The sequence below is a fragment of the Petromyzon marinus genome, chromosome 22 (genome assembly GCF_048934315.1).
Source record: "Petromyzon marinus isolate PM22_M1 ecotype Great Lakes invasive population chromosome 22, UKy_Petmar_22M1.pri1.0, whole genome shotgun sequence".
NCBI lineage: Eukaryota > Metazoa > Chordata > Hyperoartia > Petromyzontiformes > Petromyzontidae > Petromyzon > Petromyzon marinus.
Window position 1 is genome coordinate 11,996,896 of NC_133688.1, and position 22,035 is coordinate 12,018,930.

The following is a 22,035-nucleotide window of genomic DNA, read 5'->3' on the forward strand; positions in this document are numbered from 1 at the left end:
CTTGCTGGTGTGCACATTCCCCCGACCCTGCAGCGTCCTGCCTCTGCCACCACTGTCGATGGCCGTGGTCGACGGTCGTCCCTCGCGAGAGAACTGCTCGGCTCGACGGGGCCTTAAACGAGCAGGGCTAGAGCGTGAGCCCGGTTCAAGGCATCGCCCTCCGATGGTGTTAGCCCCGTGGTCAGGGTTTGAACTCGGCGATCCGCAGCGCGGCGCGGCAGTCGCCGCACGACCGCTCCGCTTCGGATTGCCCAGCGTGCCCTTGTTTCCCGCGTTAGCTGGATGCGTGCGTGCCGCCGCGTGTGTGTGTGTTCACACTAATTAAATGTGATTAATAAGAAATAAACAGACGTAAAATGGTATTTCCCTGTAGGTTTTGCTTCTGTCATATCAGATATTCATTGGGCTCTATTTAAAGATTCGTATTTATACTGTCGCGAGAGAACGCGCAGGTACGTGAACTTAATCCTTAGCAAAATGCAGTTACCCTTCGTTTGTCATGGGTGCTGTATAAGCACACTTGTGTGCGCGTGTGTGAGCTTCGTAGCTCCGCGAGATTGCGTGAAACGTTACGAAGCCTTTAGCATTATTTTTTTTACAGCGACGTAAAAGCGTCGGTGCTTAAATCGTTCAATCGTTCGCAATATTACCCCGTGGCAAAATATCAGGGAAGGCTAAACCTGACGTACAACAAAGTGTGTGTATGCGTGTCCACGGCATAGAACGGTTGGGAACAATGTAATGTATTTGACGCGTGAATGAATGTCACTTTGTGACTCATGGCGGTCTCGTAGGTGTTACGTTGAGGTGAGTTTTCGCGCGCGCGCGCGCACACGCGTAGACCAAACGCGCTCACGCACGGTCTTGCCACATCTGTAGACGCCGTCGATAGGTACATTCGCGCTTGCGCTGGCAGACGTTCGTTCCAGCCCGTGTTAAAAATTATTTACCGCCATCTGCCCTAAGCGAGCGAGACCTAAAAATAAAACGTGGGGCGTCGTCGGCGGGAGGGAGGGAGGGAGGTAAATAAAAAAAAGCCGCAATCGAATTTTTTTTTTTAATGAAATTTCCTGAGCCCTCTGCGCGATATTTAAACCTTGTCAACGCGCCGCGCGTGATTGTCACGAACCCAGAAGCCGTATTGGTAACTTCTCTCCGTGGGTAATTGCCATCAGTCGCCTCGCCCGCCCAGCCCCCCCCCCCCCACCCACCCCAGCCCAGTTCGCAGGAGCGTGTGGCTTAAGATTGAAAACCGTAATTATGGGCGCAAATGGAGTCTCCCCCGTACGTTGATGCTTCTTAACGCGAACAGCGGAGCAGATGCAGCAGGAATGTGCGTCGATATCCGATTAGAGACGAGCGGCGGCTGGGAGAGGTTGACGGAGAGTGGCCCGGCTGGCCGGAGTGTCTCCTTTCTCCGCTGCTCTTAGTGCGTGGCTTTTACTCTTTTACTTTCTACTAAATCGTAGGCGTCCTTTACAAGCGTTAGTTTTAGCTCGAGGAGTTTGTGGCCGTTTCTTCGGATTATTTTCAGGTGACATTTACGATCGTGAAAGGGGGGGGGGGGGGGGGAAGGGGAGCAAAGAAAAATGCGCGCAGGTCACACAGCAACACCTTTGTGTGTGGCACGGGAGGTGGGCGTGGTTAATGAGCTCCGTGACTGTCGTGTCGGTCGCTCGTGACGTGTGCCTGAAACGACGCTGGGTCACCGTTCGCCAACCCCCACGAACCGTCGCGGCAAAATATCCCCAACCAAACCCCTGCGACTGACACAGTGTGGGGAGGTCTTCATCTGGCACTGGATGTTTTCACCAAATTTTTTTTATTTTTTTTTATTTACCATTGTATGTGTGGAAAAGCCGTACATATGGATTGGAAACTAACATTTTCACACGTATGCTACGGCAACCCGCTTGTTGTACTGCCATCTACTGCCCACCTTAGAGCCTGGTGGGTTTAAAATCTCACGCGCAATCTCTGCTTGATCCACCAAACCCCTCTTCCAACGCGCCGGATTACGGGTGTGCCCACCACACCTGGGTGTCAACGCTGACTTGTCGTGTAAACTCGTACAGCTGATCACACATTGAGACGACAGTTCAAGCAATGCCCAATCGTTGTTACGACAGAAAGAGGCCAGCAGAGGAGAATATTCATTCGGCTCTGCTGTGCCCTCGTAGCCCGGAACTCCCTTCCCCCAGCCATCTGTGCTGTTGACTCCCTGTCCCCGCTTTACCTCACCTTCAAGTCCACGGCTCAAGAGCTCCTCTTTATCCCTCTGCCTTTGACCGACCGCCTCTGCCGACAAAATAAATACCTCCGATTAGCACGGTTGGCTGCGTACGGTGCGCGAAGGCAGTTCAACGTACACGCATGCATACCTAATACGCCCGCCGTTGTAGCGCGGCGTCTTTGAGTTGTCACATTCAGACGCCACACAGGGCCAACTCCTTTTGTGTAGTTGCCTTGTGTGCGTTGCCGCGTGAGCCAGAGACAGAATTATGCACGCGCTGTGGCGATTTAGAAAGAAAAAGGCTGTCGAAACCTGGTGGCGGTTGGTGAACGGACGTGCACCTCGTGGGGGCTGCTAATTTGTCTCTTCTGTAAAAGAGAGACCCTTGGGGGGGGGGGGGGGGGTGGTGGGTTGGGGGCAAATCACAAAACCAAAGGTGCAGGGAACAACCTGCAATCGGCTGCGCACACGGTACGAGCGAGAACAATACTGCGGACGTAAAACCACAGCAGGCCAGCGTATAATGAGATTTTTTTTTAAATGTAACATTTCAAAAAAGTATTGTACGAACACTTGCTGCTGTTTCTGAGCGCTCGTGTCCCCTAGGCTTGGGAGGACGACGGGCAGAGAAGCGCGCCTGGTCTCCTGTAACTGATAGAAAGCGCAGCAGCAGCAACAGCCGTGCGGTGCATTCAAACTTCGCAAAAAGTGAGAGGGGAACGCAAGAAGTCCATGAGAAGAGACCCTTTACGGGTACGGTGACGTGTCACCCTGCTCATCCCAGAGCTCGCCACGCGCTCTTCCCACTAAGCCTTCTTCCTCTCGGGAATATGCATTTCACCTAAGAGTTAATTCGACGATAAATATGAAAAGTGTCACACGCACAAAAATATAAATATTCCACACATCGTTTTTTATCATCTTGTTTTAAACTCCTTCCCCCCCCCCCCCCCCCCCGCTGCTGACGTGAATGTCTTGCGGCGGTGCGTTTGAGAGTTTTATCCAAGTAGTGAGGGTCTCTCTAACTCGTTGCGTTCAGTTTCCGTTTATTTTGCAGTGAGGGAAAAAGTATTTGATCCCCTGCTGATTTTGTACGTTTGCCCACTGACAAAGAAATTATCAGTCTATAATTTTAATGGTAGGTTTATTTGAACAGTGAGAGACAGAATAACAACAAAAAAATCCAGAAAAACGCATGTCAAAAATGTTATAAATTGATTTGCATTTTACTAAGGGAAATAAATATTTGACCCCCTTTCAATCAGAAAGATTTCTGGCTCCCAGGTGTCTTTATACAGGTAACGAGCTGAGAATAGGAGCACACTCTTAAAGGGAGTGCTCCTAATCTCAGCTTGTTACCTGTATAAAAGACACCTGTCCACTGAAGCAATCAATCAATCAGATTCCAAACTCTCCACCATGGCCAAGACCAAAGAGCTCTCCAAGGATGTCAGGGACAAGATTGTAGACCTACACAAGGCTTGAATGGGCTACAAGACCATTGCCAAGCAGCTTGGTGAGAAGGTGACAACAGTTGGTGCGATTGTTCGCAAATGGAAGAAACACAAAAGAACTGTGAATCTCCCTCGGCCTGGGGCTCCATGCAAGATCTCACTTCGTGGAGTTGCAATGATCATGAGAACGGTGAGGAATCAGCCCAGAACTACACGGGAGGATCTTGTCAACGATCTCAAGGCAGCTGCGACCATAGTCACCAAGAAAACAATTGGTAACACACTACGCCATGAAGGACTGAAATCCTGCAGCGCCTGCAAAGTCCCCTTGCTCAAGAAAGCACATATACATGCCCGTCTGAAGTTTGCCAATGAACACCTGAATGATTCAGAGGACAACTGGGTGAAAGTGTTGTGGTCAGATGAGACCAAAATGGAGCTCTTTGGCATCAACTCAACTCGCCGTGTTTGGAGGAGGAGGAATGCTGCCTATGACCCCAAGAACACCATCCCCACCGTCAAACATGGAGGTGGAAACATTATGGTTTGGGGGTGTTTTTCTGCTAAGGGGACAGGACAACTTCACCGCATTAAAGGGACGATGGACGGGGCCATGTACTGTCAAATCTTGGGTGAGAACCTCCTTCCCTCAGCCAGGGCATTGAAAATGGGCCGTGGATGGGTATTCCAGTGTGACAATGACCCAAAACACACGGCAAAGGCAACAAAGGAGTGGCTCAAGAAGAAGCACATTAAGGTCCTGGAGTGGCCTAGCCAGTCTCCAGACCTTAATCCAATAGAAAATCTGTGGAGGGAGCTGAAGGTTCGAGTTGCCAAACGTCAGCCTCGAAACCTTAATGACTTGGAGAAGATCTGCAAAGAGGAGTGGGACAAAATCCCTCCTGAGATGTGTGCAAACCTGGTGGCCAACTACAAGAAACGTCTGACCTCTGTGATTGCCAACAAGGGTTTTACCACCAAGTACTAAGTCATGTTTTGCAGAGGGGTCAAATACTTTTTTCCCTCATAAAAATGCAAATCAATTTATAACATTTTTGACATGCGTTTATCTGGATTTTGTTGTTGTTATTCTGTCTCTCACTGTTCAAATAAACCTACCATTAAAATTATAGACTGATAATTTATTTGTCAGTGGGCAAACGTACAAAATGAGCAGGGGATCAAGTACTTTTTTCCCTCACTGTAAGTCGAGTCTAGTCAATAAAAACCGCACACCGTTTCCGTGTCAGACATAACACGTCAGAGAAAAATAAATGAATAATAAAAATGAATTAAAAAATTTAAGAAAGCTTATAATTTCAAATATAAAATGTATCTTTAAAAAGTTTTAGCCAATTAAGGGCGTGGCCATAACTTGTCTAGCTGGGGCTGGGCCGCTGGAATCCTGTCTGGTGTTGCCGGCCAGATGGGAGGGTGGGGGGGGGAAGCTGGAGCTTGTGTTCTGGGGTTTTCTCCGCAATGGACAGGCCTGTCGCAAATATTCAAGTGCAGAGAGACCCTTCCCCCGGCGATACATTTAGTTGATTTCAAATCGGGGCGACCTCTGAGAAAGCCCTTTAAGGAAATTACCGAGTCGTCCCTGAGCTGCAATCATTTTTAGGAATTGTTCTAGCTCGACTATATAAAAAAGAAAAACCGCATACTCCGAGATCTCAATCGCAATTCGCTCCATTAACGCAGACAGCATTAATGGCCTAGCCGTGGCGCGCGGGGGATGCGTTTAACAATCATCGGGGGCGTGCAGCGTGAAACGAGCACGTTTGTATTTGAATGGGGAGGAGTAAATTGGTAAACGCCGGGGTAGCGTTGGTGGTGGTCGGTGGGGCATGAAGGACTGGAGTTTTGGAAAACCCTGACCTATATATACACACACGTGCGTACGCATTGTGTGTGAGAGTCCTCATTCGAAGACAGCAATTTTACAGAACAGACAATTTTCGGTGAGTTGGCTTTCTTCCCGAGCTGTGGGCCTGAAGTTTTCAAAAGGAGGCAGATAATTATTTATGAAGGCTTGATGAAACGGGCGAGACCGTTATCCGCGCTGGCAGGCCTCGTTAAAACGCCGAGCGGAATTGAAAACCCCCAAGATTTTAATATCGTGGTTTGATGTCCTTGGCACGAGACGCGCTCTCGTGCGAACACAATTAGCGGCTGGCCCGTCATTTCCAGCGAGCGGGCCAGGCGTCGGCGCGAGTAATACGCCCGCCCGTCCGTCCGTACGCGCGCATGCACGCACATACGCGCATACGCACATACGCGCATACGCACATACGTACGCACGTGCACATTAACATCATCCTCCTCATCCTCCGCATCCGCCGCTGCCACTGCTGCTGTCGTCGTCGATTGTGCCGGCACAGAGCCGCTTCTCTCGACCCAGGGCACAGGCGTCTAAATTAAACTCGCAGCCACGAATATGAAACAATTCGCCGCGATCGTCATTAACGCCGCCTTTTGAACGTTAATAATGCACGGTACTCTCTGTCGGTCTGTTGCCCGATGAAGGATTCTCTGCACCGTGTCCGCCGTTGGGGGTTGTTTGACCGTACTTCACACCGTGTTGGCCGTTGCTGGGTTAGTGGAGCGGACCGGATCAGATGTCGCTCGCTCGCCGCTGATGTTAGCTGTGTCCTGGAATGGAAATCGGATTGCCGGTTTCGTAGTGCAGTGCGCTAACAATTGCACCACTGCTCTGCCCCCTCCCTGCCTACACTGCCTTACAACAAACACATATATATGAGTCCAGCATTGTGAGTAATGGCTCTTCATCAGAGTACAAAGAGAGAGAGAGAGCGCAGAGAGATTCATAGCTGGAGATCACACTTTACACTGTCATGTTCTAAGACCTTTGAAGGAAGTCCACATGAACAGTTTTGAATTGATATATGAACAGTTTGATATATGAAAATATACAACGTATTGACATGAGCGTAGAAGCTGACACGCGTGTGGGTGTAACCACCCGTGTACGTGGATACTCGGCACAGGATAGGGTACACGACATGCCAGCTCGGAACAGAAAATTGCAGAATATATCTGCAGAGCATATCACGGGAAGAGGAGGTTGTGATGGGTGGGATACATGTGCAAGGGTGGTGGAGGGCAGGTTACCGAGACGGGCATTGGTGTACCGCCCAAGGGTGAGTGAACAACGTTGAAGAGGCAAACCCAGATTGTGGTGCTGGGTGGTGGTGGTGATGATGATGATGAGGCTGTACGATTGCTCCTTGAAGATTGGTCTCGCCCATTGTAAAAATGGGAAGACCTGAAGCTGGATCTTGGAGGGTCGAGTGTCGATTGTTTCAAGAGTTGTAGGATTTGACAAAAGGAATCGATGGCAGCGTGCTGCTGGCATCAACAACGATGGCCGTGTTCACCTCCTGGCCTTGGTTTTAATCGAAATCAGCGGTCGGCAAATGAAAATAACAAGAACAACCACTTTGATTTAAAGCTTTCGTGACTGCAGGGATTAATATTCTTGGTTCTTTCGGTAAAGTCACGTAGAAGGGAAACAGTAAAATAATAAAAATATAAAAAATAAAATTCTCACGACGTTTTGACTGCAACACAAGCAATCATCATCAGGTGTGACTTTACCGAAAGAACCAAGAATAAGAACAACCATTTTTTCAACATTCAGTTAAACCAAGGCCGTAATGATAATATATATGGGGGGGGAACATCCCCCCCCCAATATTCAAATATGCTCAAAATGCCCCCCCCCCAATATATTGCTATAAAATAGATTTTTGTTTACATGATTGTGGTTATGGTTGTACTTTATTAATCCCTAATCTCTGCCGTTACATACAATGAAACAAGAAAAGGTAAAGAAGAAAAAACAGAGCAATGTAACACAATACACTATTAGACATTATTGTAAAAAATAAATAAAAAGTCCATCCTATGTGTTAGTGAATTTTAAAATATTTTAGGCAGGAAATTGCAGGAAATGAGTTTTCAAATTTAGATTTATTTTTCGGGGGGGTGGGGGACCCCCTGGGAGATTTGGTCCCCCCCAATGTTGACTCCATGGCTACGGCCTTGAGTTACACATTACAGTATTTCAAAAGCCGCAATGCACTGTGGTGAATACGAGACTAATAAATGACGTCACCAAGCAGCAGTCCTTGAAGAGCGGGATGAAGCTCCGGAGCCGCAGGTTGTCAACCCCTGCCCATGGTGAACCGGTCTTCCATGGTGAACTGGACGTCCATGGTGAACTGGACTTCCATGGTGAACTGGACTTCCATGGTGAACTGGACGTCCATGGTGAACTGGACTTCCATGGTGAACTGGGCGTCCATGGTAAACTGGACTTCCATGGTGAACTGGACTTCCATGGTGAACTGGACGTCCATGGTGAACTGGACTTCCATGGTGAACTGGACTTCCATGGTGAACTGGACGTGCATGGTAAACTGGACTTCCATGGTGAACTGGACTTCCATGTTGAACTGGACTTCCATGGTAAACTGGACTTCCATTGTGAACTGGATTTCCGTGGTGAACTGGATGTCCGTGGTGAACTGGATGTCCGTGGTAAACTGGACTTCCGTGGTGAACTGGACTTCCGTGGTGAACTGAATTTCCATGGTGAACTGGACATCCATGGTAAACTGGACTTCCATGGTGAACTGGACTTCCATGGTAAACTGGACTTCCATTGTGAACTGGATTTCCGTGGTGAACTGGATGTCCGTGGTGAACTGGATGTCCGTGGTAAACTGGACTTCCGTGGTGAACTGGACTTCCGTGGTGAACTGAATTTCCATGGTGAACTGGACATCCATGGTAAACTGGACTTCCATGGTGAACTGGACTTCCATGGTGAACTGGACTTCCATGGTAAACTGGACTTCCATTGTGAACTGGATTTCCGTGGTGAACTGGATATCCGTGGTGAACTGGATGTCCGTGGTAAACTGGACTTCCGTGGTGAACTGGACTTCCGTGGTGAACTGAATTTCCATGGTGAACTGGACATCCATGGTAAACTGGACTTCCATGGTGAACTGGACTTCCATGGTGAACTGGACTTCCATGGTGAACTGGACTTCCATGGTGAACTGGACGTGCATGGTAAACTGGACTTCCATGGTGAACTGGACTTCCATGTTGAACTGGACTTCCATGGTAAACTGGACTTCCATTGTGAACTGGATTTCCGTGGTGAACTGGATGTCCGTGGTGAACTGGATGTCCGTGGTAAACTGGACTTCCGTGGTGAACTGGACTTCCGTGGTGAACTGAATTTCCATGGTGAACTGGACATCCATGGTAAACTGGACTTCCATGGTGAACTGGACTTCCATGGTGAACTGGACTTCCATGGTAAACTGGACTTCCATTGTGAACTGGATTTCCGTGGTGAACTGGATGTCCGTGGTGAACTGGATGTCCGTGGTAAACTGGACTTCCGTGGTGAACTGGACTTCCGTGGTGAACTGAATTTCCATGGTGAACTGGACATCCATGGTGAACTGGATTCCCATAGTCAATGTTTCAAGAGCCGCAATGCACGTGAATACGAGACGATAGTGGTCCTTAATAAATGACGTCACGAAGCAGCAGTCCTCAATGAGCCACACACAGGCTCCGGAGCTGCGGCGCTGCCGACCCCTGATCTAAACCATCGCGGTGATGCGGCGTCGAGACTTATTGCGGTGTGACGTCCTTGCATGGGCAGGGGCGAGGGTAGGTTCCCGTGTAAGGCAGCGCAGCAAGTAGGTTTGCTGACCTACCTGTGTGCAATTTTAGGTGTTGTCTCCTTGTACATTGGGTTCATTTTTTGTGTCAATAATCACGTGGTCAAATCAAGGCTGAGCTGGATGAGTAGAGGACTGATATTAATTGTGTGTGTGCGTGTACACGCAATCGGCAGTTGATGCGTGAACCATCGAACAAAGATGGTCACTGCAACGCGCGCTTTCAGGTGCACTTCTCCGGCCATCTGGAACGCTCTTCCTTCTGATATTAAGGAGCCGACCGGGGATATGCACTTTTCTTTAGAACTGCTTTTTGTGTTCAGTTTGTTGTCCTTCCCCCACACCTCCGATTAGCACGGTTGGCTACGAACGGTGCAAAAGTAGTTCAACATACATACAACCTATCAACTCGGTCATATCATCAACCTTAAACGGGCATTCGATGAAAGATGTAAGTAGGTATGTTGAACTATGTAGTCAACCGTGCGAATTTGAGGTGCGGGGGAAGGACAACAAACTAAACACAAAAAGGAATTTGAAAGAAATGGTTAAGTGGAGTGAATCATTACTGCCAAATATGCAGCTGATGATATTATGAACTCCCAGAAAGTTGTGTTGCTGATGAGTTGTCTAAAGAAAAATGCTCGTATTCCTTTATGTGGAGGGATAGATTTAGGAAGGAGGCCTGCTGTCTGCGTATTTGGTATGTTTGCAGGTAATTAGTGCAACACGCATGCTCGATGCTCGCATGATTTGCCGGGATATCCTCTGTTAGTGGTGCTTTTGCCTGCAGAGTTTTTCTGTACGTTTACATGCATGTACCACCGCGTGCTTGTGTGCAACAGCGTTCATTATTATCTGTTTCCCAATCAATGGCTTCTTGGGCTGTGCAGCAGCAGCAGCAGCAGATGATGTCATCCTTTCTGCTTCCTTATTCCGCTGTTGGTGGAACAGGGCCCCACGGCTGTGTAGCGCGAGCCCTTAATTAATTATCGAAGTATCATTACGTTAATGTGTCCCTTAGCCTGCGTCGTCGTAACCGTGGGGTCGGTGACATCGACGCCCGATACGCGCGCACGCAACGCTCCGGGTCGCGTCGCACCGCGTCGAGCCACGAGCGTCCACAACCTGCCCCCTTATCGATCCTCGTCGACGCACAATGCGCACGCCCCATTTGCTATTCCGCTGCTTGGACGCGTTCCCTCCCCCCCCACACACACACACACACCTTGACCGTACTTCACCGTGCCGGTCGGCGCGGCTTGTATGTGCGCGTCTGGACGACGTGTGTTGAACTTTCGCGCGCACCGTGCGTAGCCAAGCGTATTCATTGGAGGTGCGGCGGAAGGGCATCAAAACCAAACCGAAGAAAGCGGTTCTATGGAAATGAGTTGAAGGTATGCGGGAGCACAGGAAGGACGGTGGCGTTTGCACCGCGAGTCAACTGCCGGCAGCGGCGACCGCACCGGTGCTTTGCGCCCGGTGGTCTCCTATCCAATCGCCGTCCCGGTGCTCCCGTCTCTGCTTTAGCATCCGAGGTCTCCGCCGTAAGGATCGGGCGCGTTCCGGGAGCTTTGGTCGGGCGCGTCCCTCGTCACTAATCGCGTGCGCGTAAGCAGAACGTGCTCGTGTACAGTGCATGATTACTCTGAGCTGTACTTGAATGTTTACACCGGCAAGTACTGTGCACGCCCACCATTGGGGTTTTTTGTTTGCCCGCTGTGACGTTTTGAAATGTGAACTTGGCCACCGTTGAACTCGTTCCCCCCAGGCCTCTCCCCTGCACACGCTGTCACGAAACTTGAGAAGAGCCCGGAAAAGCAAATCCACACAATTGAATTAGTGCGAATAAACGCGCTCGCGGAAACGCACAGACGCACCCACGCCTCCTGTAGATCATGTGACTTCCATGTGGCCACCCCCACTTTATATCCCTCCCCTCTCCCTGCCGCCCCCTCTGAAAACAGACGTTGCTCCTCCGTGCTTCTCACTGCTGCTCGCTCCTTCCGTCTCCCTTCTCTCTCTGTTCCCTCTCCTATTATCATCATCTTCACCACCATCTCATTATCCCCGACATCTTTGCCCGGGAGTTCCTTCTTCTCCTTCTCCTGTTCCTTCCCGGCACTCCTTTGTGCTTCCTGCTGCTCATCTTGAACCCCACCCTCAATGTCTAAAACTAAACTAAACAATGTTTATTTTACCAGGTAAGGCCCACTGAGCTATAGACCTCTTTTTTTCAGAAGCGACCTGGCCACAAAGGATAGCTCAATGGAGTTTGCCATGTGGAAATAGATTGGAAACTAATTTCTTTAGAACAGCTTTTTGTGTTTAGTTTGTTGTCCTTCCCCCGCACCTCCGATTCGCACGGTTGACTATGTACAGTGCGAACGATGTTCTGCATACATGCGTGTTTCTAAATTTGGAGGGGTAAATCGGAGGACCCGGAGAAAAATGAACACGACCACAGGGAGAACACGCAAACTCCAAACATACAGACATCCAGAATCGGGATGGAACCCACAACCTCCTGTGTACCAGGCGAGGTAGTTAACATCTCGCCACTGTGGCGCCCCCACGGTACCTTGAGGACTTCCATCCCAGCTTTCCTTTTTTCCCCCGCTCACATTGCTCCTCTGCCCGCTGCCCTTTTGAGCGACTCACTCGACTGCCCTGCCCGGTGCCCCACGAGTGATCGGTTTACGCATTCTGGGGCACACATTCAAGTGTTGAGCTGCTATTCTTGCCCCAAAATCGATACGGGTCGTGGCATTGGTATTGGCGAGTTGTTGTCGTCAGTTTCGCAGCGATCGATATGTAAGGGCTTTGTAGTTTTCGTGAAAATGTGGGAAATATTCGTGGACGGATGGAGCGGCGACGGGGACGTGGTAATTCCTGGGCATTGCAGGAATTGCCACGAGCCATCGGCTGCATTAAAAATAAACATTTGCGACAATGGTAGAGGCGATGACTTTCCTTTGGGTAGAGAGAGGGGGGACGGCAGGCGTGGCTGCAACTTTCACGGGCCCCGCAGTTTAGATGTGTTCTTCCTCACCGTTGTAACTCATGACAGTGTCACATTAGATATGTGTGATATTAAATATACCAAGTGGCACAAAAGTCAGGACATATAGGGTTATTACATTTATTTTTACAAATCACTTAGGGTTATATTCTTTGGGTCTTTCTTAGGGTTGTCATTTATTATAACAAATGTTTAAAAGTGACTTGCATGCATGCGTGAATTATCTTTTGAAATTAATTTAGGACTTTCTTTTACGATTACAGCTGTAATCTCTGAACATTCATCAATTATGTTTGTGTCTCCATTCAGGGTTCTTGATCGAGTTGTGTAAATGTCATCTGAAAAGGAAGAAGAAAGAGAGATCAATATTGATAATAGATAATAAAATGTCGACTTAAAGAATAAACAATTTAAAGTTTTAATGCCAGTGTTAAAATAACTTCATGTGTCCTGACTTTTGGGCCACCCTTGTGGAATGTTTTATACATATATGGAGATGGTTATACTACGGAAATACTTGCTGACGAGACTTTAGAAAGCATTTGTATTGTACATGCCTTGGCTTCTTTGTTATCAATGAACAACATAACAATACATTTTCAGCCCTTTGTCAATCCACCGCTGGACGAATGCCTGCCCGTGCCGTGTGGATCATAGCTTCATCACGCTATTCAATCCGGGTTGGTTAAGGGGGCAGACAGACTCACCACCGGTTCAAATATCACGCGGGCCCACCGACCTTAGCTGTGGCCTGGAATCGAACTCTGCTCGCCGGATTTGGTCGTGCAGTGCAATAGCCATTGCAATGCGTACCCACCACTCAGCACAGGTGCTCACCACTCAGCATCACTCATCTAGGTGCTCACCCTCACTCACCACCACTCAGCACAGGCGCTCACTCATCACCACTACTCACCACCCAGCTAGGCGCTCACCCTCACCACCACTCTACCAGGTGCTCACCCTCACTCACCACCACTACTCAGCTAGGTGCTCACCCTCACTCACCACCACCCAGCTAGGTGCTCACCCTCACTCACCACTACCCAGCTAGGTGCTCACCCTCACTCACCACCACTACTCACCACTACCCAGCTAGGTGCTCACCCTCACTCACCACCACTACTCACCACTACCCAGCTAGGTGCTCACTCACCACTACCCAGCTAGGTGCTCACCCTCACTCACCACCACTACTCACCACTACCCAGCTAGGTGCTCACCCTCATTCACCACCACTACTCACCACTACCCAGCTAGGTGCTCACCCTCACTCACCGCCACTACTCACCACTACCCAGCTAGGTGCTCACCCTCACTCACCGCCACTACTCACCACTACCCAGCGAGGTGCTCACCCTCACTCACCACCACTACTCACCACTACCCAGCGAGGTGCTCACCCTCATTCACCACCACTACTCACCACTACCCAGCTAGGTGCTCACCCTCACTCACCACCACTACTCACCACTACCCAGCTAGGTGCTCACCCTCACTCACCACCTCTACTCACCACTACCCAGCTAGGTGCTCACCCTCACTCACCGCCACTACTCACCACTACCCAGCGAGGTGCTCACCCTCACTCACCACTACCCAGCGAGGTGCTCACCCTCACTCACCACTACCCAGCTAGGTGCTCACCCTCACTCACCACCACTCTGGTGCTCACCCTCGCCACCAAATATAAAAATAATAATAAAGTTACTGCAACGGGGCCAATGGAAGTAGAAATCGGTGCAATGCCGCACAGATGTTTTGTTTGCTCTCACTTAACGACGACGGCGATAATAATGACGACGACGATGAGGGCGACGATGAGGGCGACGGTGACTGCGTGAAATGAGACTGATGCAGTGTGCGGTCGATGGCCGCCCTTGTTTTGCTCCCAAGAAAAAAAACACACTCCAGAGAAGCGAAAGGTTGTACGTCGCCTTTTGTCGAGGAATGTTAAAAGCTTTTTAATGGAAGAACTGTGTTGTGACCTGGCAAATCTAAGCCGGGATTTTTGTCTGTGCGTGTCTGTGTGTGTCTGCGCGTGTCTGCGTGCGTGTGTTTCCCCCCACATCCCCACCAGCGATGGAAGGCGTACCCTTTGTGCTGCATGAACGATACGCGACAGACGGTAACAATGTGAGTAAATACATTTAATTCACAGCTCTTCTCTTTTTTATTCTTCTTCTTCTTCTAAGTTTACCCGCCACAAATTCATTCATGCAAGCAGCACAAGCTGCCTTTTCGTAATTTAATACATTGCCCTTGCGTTTAATTGGTGCCACGCTCCGTACGTTTTTCTCTTCTCGCGGCGGCTTTGATCATCCGATGTTGCTTGTGCCGATCGTTGTCAAATTGACGTTCCCTTTGTTGGTATGGATGCCTCCGATGCCTGGCCTGGCATTTGACACCAGCGCCGGGCTCTCATCTTCGGTTCTTTCCTCCTCCAAAAGGGGTCTTTCATCACCTCCAGTCGAGTGCGTGCGTGCGTGTGTGTCTGTATGCGCGTACATCTTGCTCGTATGTTTTTTTTACGTGCCGCGTGTGCGTTACGTGTACCCTCGCATGTCCTGCTTACGCGGTGGGCGGTAGCGTGGCGGTTGACGGTGCTACACCACATACCCAGCGAGCCCGGTTCAGTTCCTGCTCGTGGCCAATATCGGTGGCATATATCTGAGCCAGTCCTGGGTCTCCACTGGATCCCTGGTGCGGTTGTGCAAACATCCGAATTGCGGGGAGACAAAGGCAGCCGGGCGCGTTGCTGGTATGTTTGTCGGTCTTTATAGGTGCTCGCTAACAGCACCTGCCCAAATAGGCTGGAGAGGCTGTATGGGGAATCTTTGTGCATGATGTCCTTTTACGTATGTATTGATCGTACGTGAATCAATTCTCTGGTTGTGAAATCTCAAGAGGGCCCAACGATGGCGTAGCGGTCAGCACGGTTCCCTGAAATCCGAGCGGCGTGGGTTAAATTCCTGCATAAATACAGGAACATTCAAATTACTAACAGTCATAAAAAGTGCAATCCGAAAAAAAAAACAAGTCATTAGGAGTAACTTTCCACGCGTATGTTTTTTTTCGACAGAACAACACAACGAGTGTTAAGCACGTTCCGCCACAAACGGTTGTGAATGGCGAGACGTAAATGCATCCGGAAACATTTGCCACCAAAATGAATACGGAGCAGCGCGCGGCGCCCACCACCGAATCCCGATTCACCGCTGCACCCAGCACCCAGCAGGCGGAGCGCCGCTTAGCGTTGGCACGCCCGCGCGTCCTCTCTTTCGGCAGCGACCCTTCCCGTTCTTACCCATTGTAGGGGGTGGAGGGGGACACCCCCCCCCCCCCCCTTATCGTCGACGTTGCCGGCGTCGTTCGGTGCACGGGCGCTCGCCGCCGCCGCCGCGTGGACGCGGCGCAGCCCCGGCTAATTGCGACCGCCGCGTTGTGCGTACGTAAATGTAAAAATCCTCCGTGCCGTTAAACATTCGTCCCGCGGCCATTGTGGAACGGCGGCTTTCGGGTGAGCGTCCCTTCGGCCGCCATGCGGCGCCGGGACCCTCTGCGGAAGTGAGATGGGGGTGGGGGGGCCCGGGCCCTCTGGCCGGACGCGGGGGGTGGGGAGAGATTGACGTGTTAATAAATGAAATTATGAAAGGAATTCGCTCTGGACGCGTATTCATATTTTTTCCGAGGGGGGGGGCCTACCTTCACGAAATGATTATGCATACGATTTTGAATAAGGCTTCACTCGGGCATGGCACGATTACATGCTTCGTATTGAAATGAATAATGCAGAGTCTTCCAAATAAATATGTAAATATCCATCGCTTTATCCCTCGGTGAAGGCTCCTCCGCATTCCAGCGAGTGCACGGAGGAACCCTGTACGCGTTCTTGGTCTGTAACGTGTTATGAATACTGTAGATCGCTTTGCAGTTTTTATACACGCGGTGCGTATATATATACGTGTGTCATGTGGAAATGTGGCATTTATACTTGCGTGTGCAATGTATGTAGTAGGTAGCCATTACCGCACCGTCAGGTTAGTGACCCCGGGTGTTGATTCCCGGGCCATGGCTAACGACGGTGGCGAGTGTCAACTTCGAGCCGGTCCTCTGGACTCGCTGCATTCCCCAATCCGCACTGACCAGCGTGGTGAAGTATGCATGGCCCGCTCGTGATCAAAAACACTGGCGAATACCTGAACAGATCCTGGCGCCTCCCCTAGGTCGACTCGGCCTTCAATGAGTGCCCGGTGCGGTGTGTAAACATCAGCACTGGGGAGACAGAGGAGGCCGGGGCGTGGCGCTGGCCATCCAGCCTCCTCGTCTGCCGGGTTTACGTCGGTGCTCGCTGACAGCACTTGCCGCAAGCATCTGTCAGAGGCTACGCCGGGGATCTTTGTCTAAATATTTACATGCGATGTCAGACGTTTCACTCCGCACACCAGAGTGAAACGTACCGAGCGAGACGCGGCGCATTCCGGAAGCGCGAGCTACGCAGCACGTTCGCGAATATCTCAGTGTGGGGCGCCACGGTGGCGAGATGTTAACTACTTCGCCTGGCATACAGGAGGTCGTGCGTTCGATTCCGACCCTGATGTCTGTATATTTGGAGTTTCCATGTTCTCCCCGTGGTCGCGTGGATTTTTATCCGGATCCTTCAGTTTTTCCCTCCACATTTAGAAACGTGCATTTCTTGCACGATAAGTCAATTCGTTTTAGCTATCATTTGTGGCCAGGTCGCTTCTGAACAAAGTAGCTATACAGCTCAGTGGGCCTTACCTGGTAGGGTAAAAATAATATGCAACGTGGATGTTGTACAGCGCGAAAGTTTGGACGCGTACGGACAAGTTACGTTGCACAACTGAAATCGCTGACGTTCATCAAGTCCCATTGACTGTGCGTGGGTTGTGTGGCGGGGGGGGGGGGGAGGGAGATTTCGTTGTTTAATTCGCAGGGGTCATTTAATATTCCATTACTTCCAAAACTAAATCCCGGTCGCGTGCGCGCTCGTGACGTCCGTTGTGGTGAGGGCCCTTTGCGGTTTTGCCCGCCGCGAAAAAAAAAAGTTCTCCAGGTGGTGAGCTCATTTGTTTTGTACAAAACAACAAAGAACCCACACCCCCCCCCCCCCGTATAGCCTTCACAGACCGCTGGGGCAAGTGCTGTTTTTACGCGCACACGGGCGCGCGCGCTACGTATGGCGCGAAAGAAGTTCAACATCGCACACACGCAGCGAAAGGCACAAAGACTCGAATCGGATCAAACATCGATTTTCTCAAAAAAGCGAGCACCTTCTTCCGTGAACGGTGCGATGGAAACACTGCGCTGTTACGACTTAAGATTTAATTGACGCGGGTTGTTGTTGTTGTTGGTAAAGCATTAATTGTTTGGAGCGAAGGGCGTTAAATTTAGCATTTTCAATTAAGTTTAAATGTTTATTAATTTTAGCGGCAGTGAAGCTATTTATATGATGGTGATGATGATTATAATAATAATAGAGCTATGCAAAGGTTGTAATTTCAAACCACTGTGTGCATGATGGTCCTTCCGTACCACCGTGTCAGTTATGGGGGTGGGGGGGGGGGAGTGTTTGACCATACTTCACCACGCTGTGATCCGTAAAGTTTGGCAACTGGGAGAGCCCAGGGGCCGATACGGATATCAACTCACACGTTGATAATAATAGGGATTTTCCCATTTTTAATGGCAACAAAACTTAAACCTTTTTTTACAAGGATTCATGTCTGGATTAACCACAATACTTGCAGTCAAAATGCAAACGAAAAAACATTCCATGATAATATATGCATTTTCCTTGAAACTGATTGGTCCACACCAAGGGACGGCTTTCTTATATTTTGGTACTGGCAAAGGAGGTCTAATGATGTAGATGCTCACCCATTGATGTTAACCTTGACTGGGAATCCAACTCTCGGATAGGTTCTTAGTGCAAATAGCTGCGCAACCACCACCACCACCGCTCCCTCACACCCCTATTTACTCACGTTCACATGTCTCCTTGCAGCTTTGTCATATAGTCGTCCGGCAGGAATAACATTTTCGGTTCGTTTCGCAGGATTTTCTCGGCAGTTGGTCTCTGACGTAGCCACGGGTGCAACATCGCCCCCGCGCTTTCGACGGCTCGGCCGGAGGAAATGCGCGCACGGCTCCACGCGCCTATCTCTGCACAACGGCAGTCTTTATTCACACCGGGAGCCGCAAAGCAGCGTAATCGCCGCCTCCGATTACCCAGCGAAGTAGACGGGGTCGAGCCTCGCGACTTCCAGCCGGGAACCCTTCGCCGACCGCTCCAGCGTTGTGGGGGGCCAGATAGCCACGGTGGCCGGAGAATGCCAACCCTATTCCAGGAGATAACGCTTAGAAATGCACACGAATGCGCTAACAACCTGCTTTGCTGTATTGCCTCCTTACTCTACCCCCTGCCCCCTCCCCAGTCCGTAAGCCCTGTGAGTTGAGGTTCGCGCTGCTGCTGCTGCATATGAAGATGAGTGACCCATAATAGAGGTTGTTTTGGGTTAGATCGCCTAAATATTAATGTGTCGTTAAACCCACCACCACCACCCGACACAGCCAATTAGTAAGGTTTGTCACGTAAACAGAACATGACAATTCGTTACTAGTACAGCACATCAGTGTGTTGGAGAGCTAATCCACAACATTTACAATCTTGAGTGACATTTCTAACCCAAAAAAAAAATCTGTATTATGGATAACATTGGTCCTGAAAGCTTACGTGTTAAAGACGGGTGATGTCTGCGTGATCCACCGACCCCACTAGCAATGGGTCACGGGCGTGTGGCATTCTAGAACTAAACTTAACACTTATTTTTTATAACCAGGTAAGGGCCACTGAGCTACCAATGATATCCAAATGAAGTGGCTTATCACGTGGAAATTTAAAGCAGCCAAATACTCTGAATGCGTGATGTTGATTATAAATGTGAAGAGGAAAAACCGGAGGACCTGGAGAACAAATCCACACGACCACGGGGAGAGAGACACGCAAACTCGTAATATACAGGCGTCGGGGTTGGGATGGAGCCCACGACCCTCCTGTACACCAGGCGAGGTAGTTAACATCTCACCGCCACCACCAGCAGTTGCAGCAGCGGCGCCTGCGTCCGCGGCGCTGCGTGGAGGAGTAAGCACACGGCGAGGATTGAGAGCGGTGCAGTTAATTGAAGTTCCCCCCCCCCATCCCCACCCCCACCCTGTGCCCCCCCCCCTCCACCTCTCTCCCCGTGTGCGCCGACAGCTCCGACAGTACGAGATCCCACACATCCAGCTCAAGTCCTTCAAAGAGATTGAATCCGAGGTGGGTGAGCGTTCACGGACATACAAAGACCCCCCCCCCCTTGTAGCCTTAGCAGACTGTTGGGGCAAGTGCTGTTTTGTGATTAGCACCTTTGAAGGCCGGCACCGAAGCACACGAGGGAGGTGGGTGGCCAGCACCACGCCCGGCCGCCTTTGTCTCCCTAGCAGCAATGTTTACACGCCGCACCGGACAATAATTTTGAGACTGAGTCGACCTAGAGGAGGCCCAGGTCCGGTTCGGATTACCGTCACCGGTGTTGGCCGTTAGCGGGAATCTAACCCGGGTCGCCAGGTTCGTAGCGCAGCGCCCTAACCACCGCACTACCGCTCCCCGCTAACATGCACACACACATGTATATGCATACCCACGCACTCACTGGCGCACACACTGACATGTACAAACACAAAAACGTGAATGCACACGCACACACACACACGTCAGACCATGCCTTCACACACACACACACAAAGGCGCCTACCCACGCACCTACCTGGGGCACGGGCGGGCGGTCTGCGAGCGCGCCATAATCTCGGTGTGATAGAAAAGGAATTGGCCTGTTGAGGGCAATGAAAGTGAGAGTGTTCAAGTGTCAGAAATTTACGATCGCAGTAATTGCCGGCGCGGTGCTTTGCTCTCCCGTGCCTTTGATGATGCATCATCATCATCATCACCACCACCGCCGCCGCCACCGCCGCCGCCGTCACCTCCGTCGCAAGGCTGAGGGTTGAGCGCGGCTGGTGCTGCCAAGCGGCAGTTGCCTGGCGCCCCCTGGTGGACGCCCGCTGCTGTGTGCGAGATCCACTGCTGTGTTTATTATCCAGCATGCCTCTATGTTATTCTATTACTAAGGGTTTAACGGTTTTCATTTTAACCAGGTAAAGGCGACTGAGCTGTATAGCTCGTTTTCAGAAGCCACATGGCCATCGCAAATGATAGCTTCACACGAAGTGGCTTATCACGCGGACGTTTATAAGCAGCCAAATACTCGAAACGCGTGGTGACGTCGATTCCAAATGTGGAGGGAAGAACAGGAGGACCCGGAGAAAAATCCACGTGACCACTGGGAAAGAGAACAAGCAAACTTCAAATATACTACAGGCATCATGGTCGGGATCGAACCCACGACCTCCTCGATACCAGGCGAGGTAGTTAACATCTCCTAGCCACCGTGGCGCCAATTCAATGGGAAGGGAAGCCTCCCTTAACATTTCGCTCAGCGACACTAGCGTGGTTATTTTATATATACACACACAGTTTTGCTTCGAACCAAGCCCCGTTTTTTTTTTACAGAAATGGTCCTTGCTGATTAACATCAGGTGGTCCACCAGCATTGATTGGTTGAAGCAGGGCATGACTCTGCCGATGGTACGGCCGAATGTCGAAACCGCTACCGAGTTTACCTTATTGAAACTATCTGGCGCTGACAAATTACTTTCACAAGGGCGGTGTGACGATGGGTTGTGTAAAAAAAAAAAGAAACCCGATTATTTATTTTACGTTGTGTGAACAGACGTGGTTAGGTAGCGATATTCACCGTGCAAATGTTTATTTAACCAGCATAAAACCGTTGTGAACCATGCCTCATGGCCATGGCCTAGCTCCCACTGCCTCCTCAAATCCGCTCCCCTCCCCGCCCCGCCGAGTCCTCGTCTGCCTCTCTGCTATCTCCGAGCTTCTCTCTCTCTCGACTCCACAATTTACCACGAAATTTCCAACCGTGCTATAATTGTTATTGTTAATCTTTATTTAACCAGGGTTAAACCCTGGAGATTCACCGTCTCATTGTCAAGGTTGCCTTGCCAACGGTCGGCTCCGTAGGCAAACGCAAGCAATTAATAATACGCACCGCGTGGACATTTTGGAATAAAATGGAACGAATTAACAACACGAATTCACAAGCAAAATGATCTCACGAAGAATTATAACACTTCATAGATGGGTGTGGACTCGCCGTGGTCTAGATGCCGCGATCTTCAGGCTGAGATGGCGCGCGTGTGTGGTAGGGGTTGCCGTAAAGCGGCGAGCGTTTCTCAAGGTCCAGAGGGTGAATTCCAAAAAAATTCGCGAAATTAGACGTTTCGAATCAAATCGTAAGTATTTATGTATTTTTATTTTTTTATTTACCAGATACAGCCTGCTTAGCTATGAGCTCTTTTTGGAGTTTGCATGTTCTTACCCCGTGGTCGTGTGGACGTTCCTCCGGGTCCTCCGGTTTTTCCCCTCCGCATTAATAATAATAATAATCGACATCACGCGTT

General features: G+C 50.1%; 1 protein-coding gene and 1 long non-coding RNA gene across 10 annotated transcripts in view; one reads left to right on the top strand and one right to left on the bottom strand.

Annotated features, from left to right (window-relative positions):
- The window catches only part of MVB12B (multivesicular body subunit 12B), a 139,347-nt gene that overhangs the window by 107,126 nt on the left and 10,186 nt on the right, over nucleotides 1-22,035 (top strand). For 8 of the 9 annotated variants that reach the window (XM_076068722.1, XM_032959035.2, XM_032959040.2 and 5 more), the window contains 2 exons: nucleotides 14,519-14,574; nucleotides 19,718-19,777. In XM_076068722.1, coding sequence (XP_075924837.1) covers nucleotides 14,519-14,574; nucleotides 19,718-19,777 — 116 coding nt within the window. The remainder of the gene's footprint in view (nucleotides 1-14,518; nucleotides 14,575-19,717; nucleotides 19,778-22,035) is intronic. The other variant, XM_032959044.2, reaches the window with a different exon arrangement.
- Nucleotides 14,574-16,401, bottom strand: LOC116945007 (uncharacterized). The gene is made up of 2 exons (XR_004403190.2): nucleotides 15,746-16,401; nucleotides 14,574-15,410 (listed from the first exon to the last, which is right to left on the bottom strand). It is a non-coding gene; the product is annotated as an uncharacterized LOC116945007 (long non-coding RNA).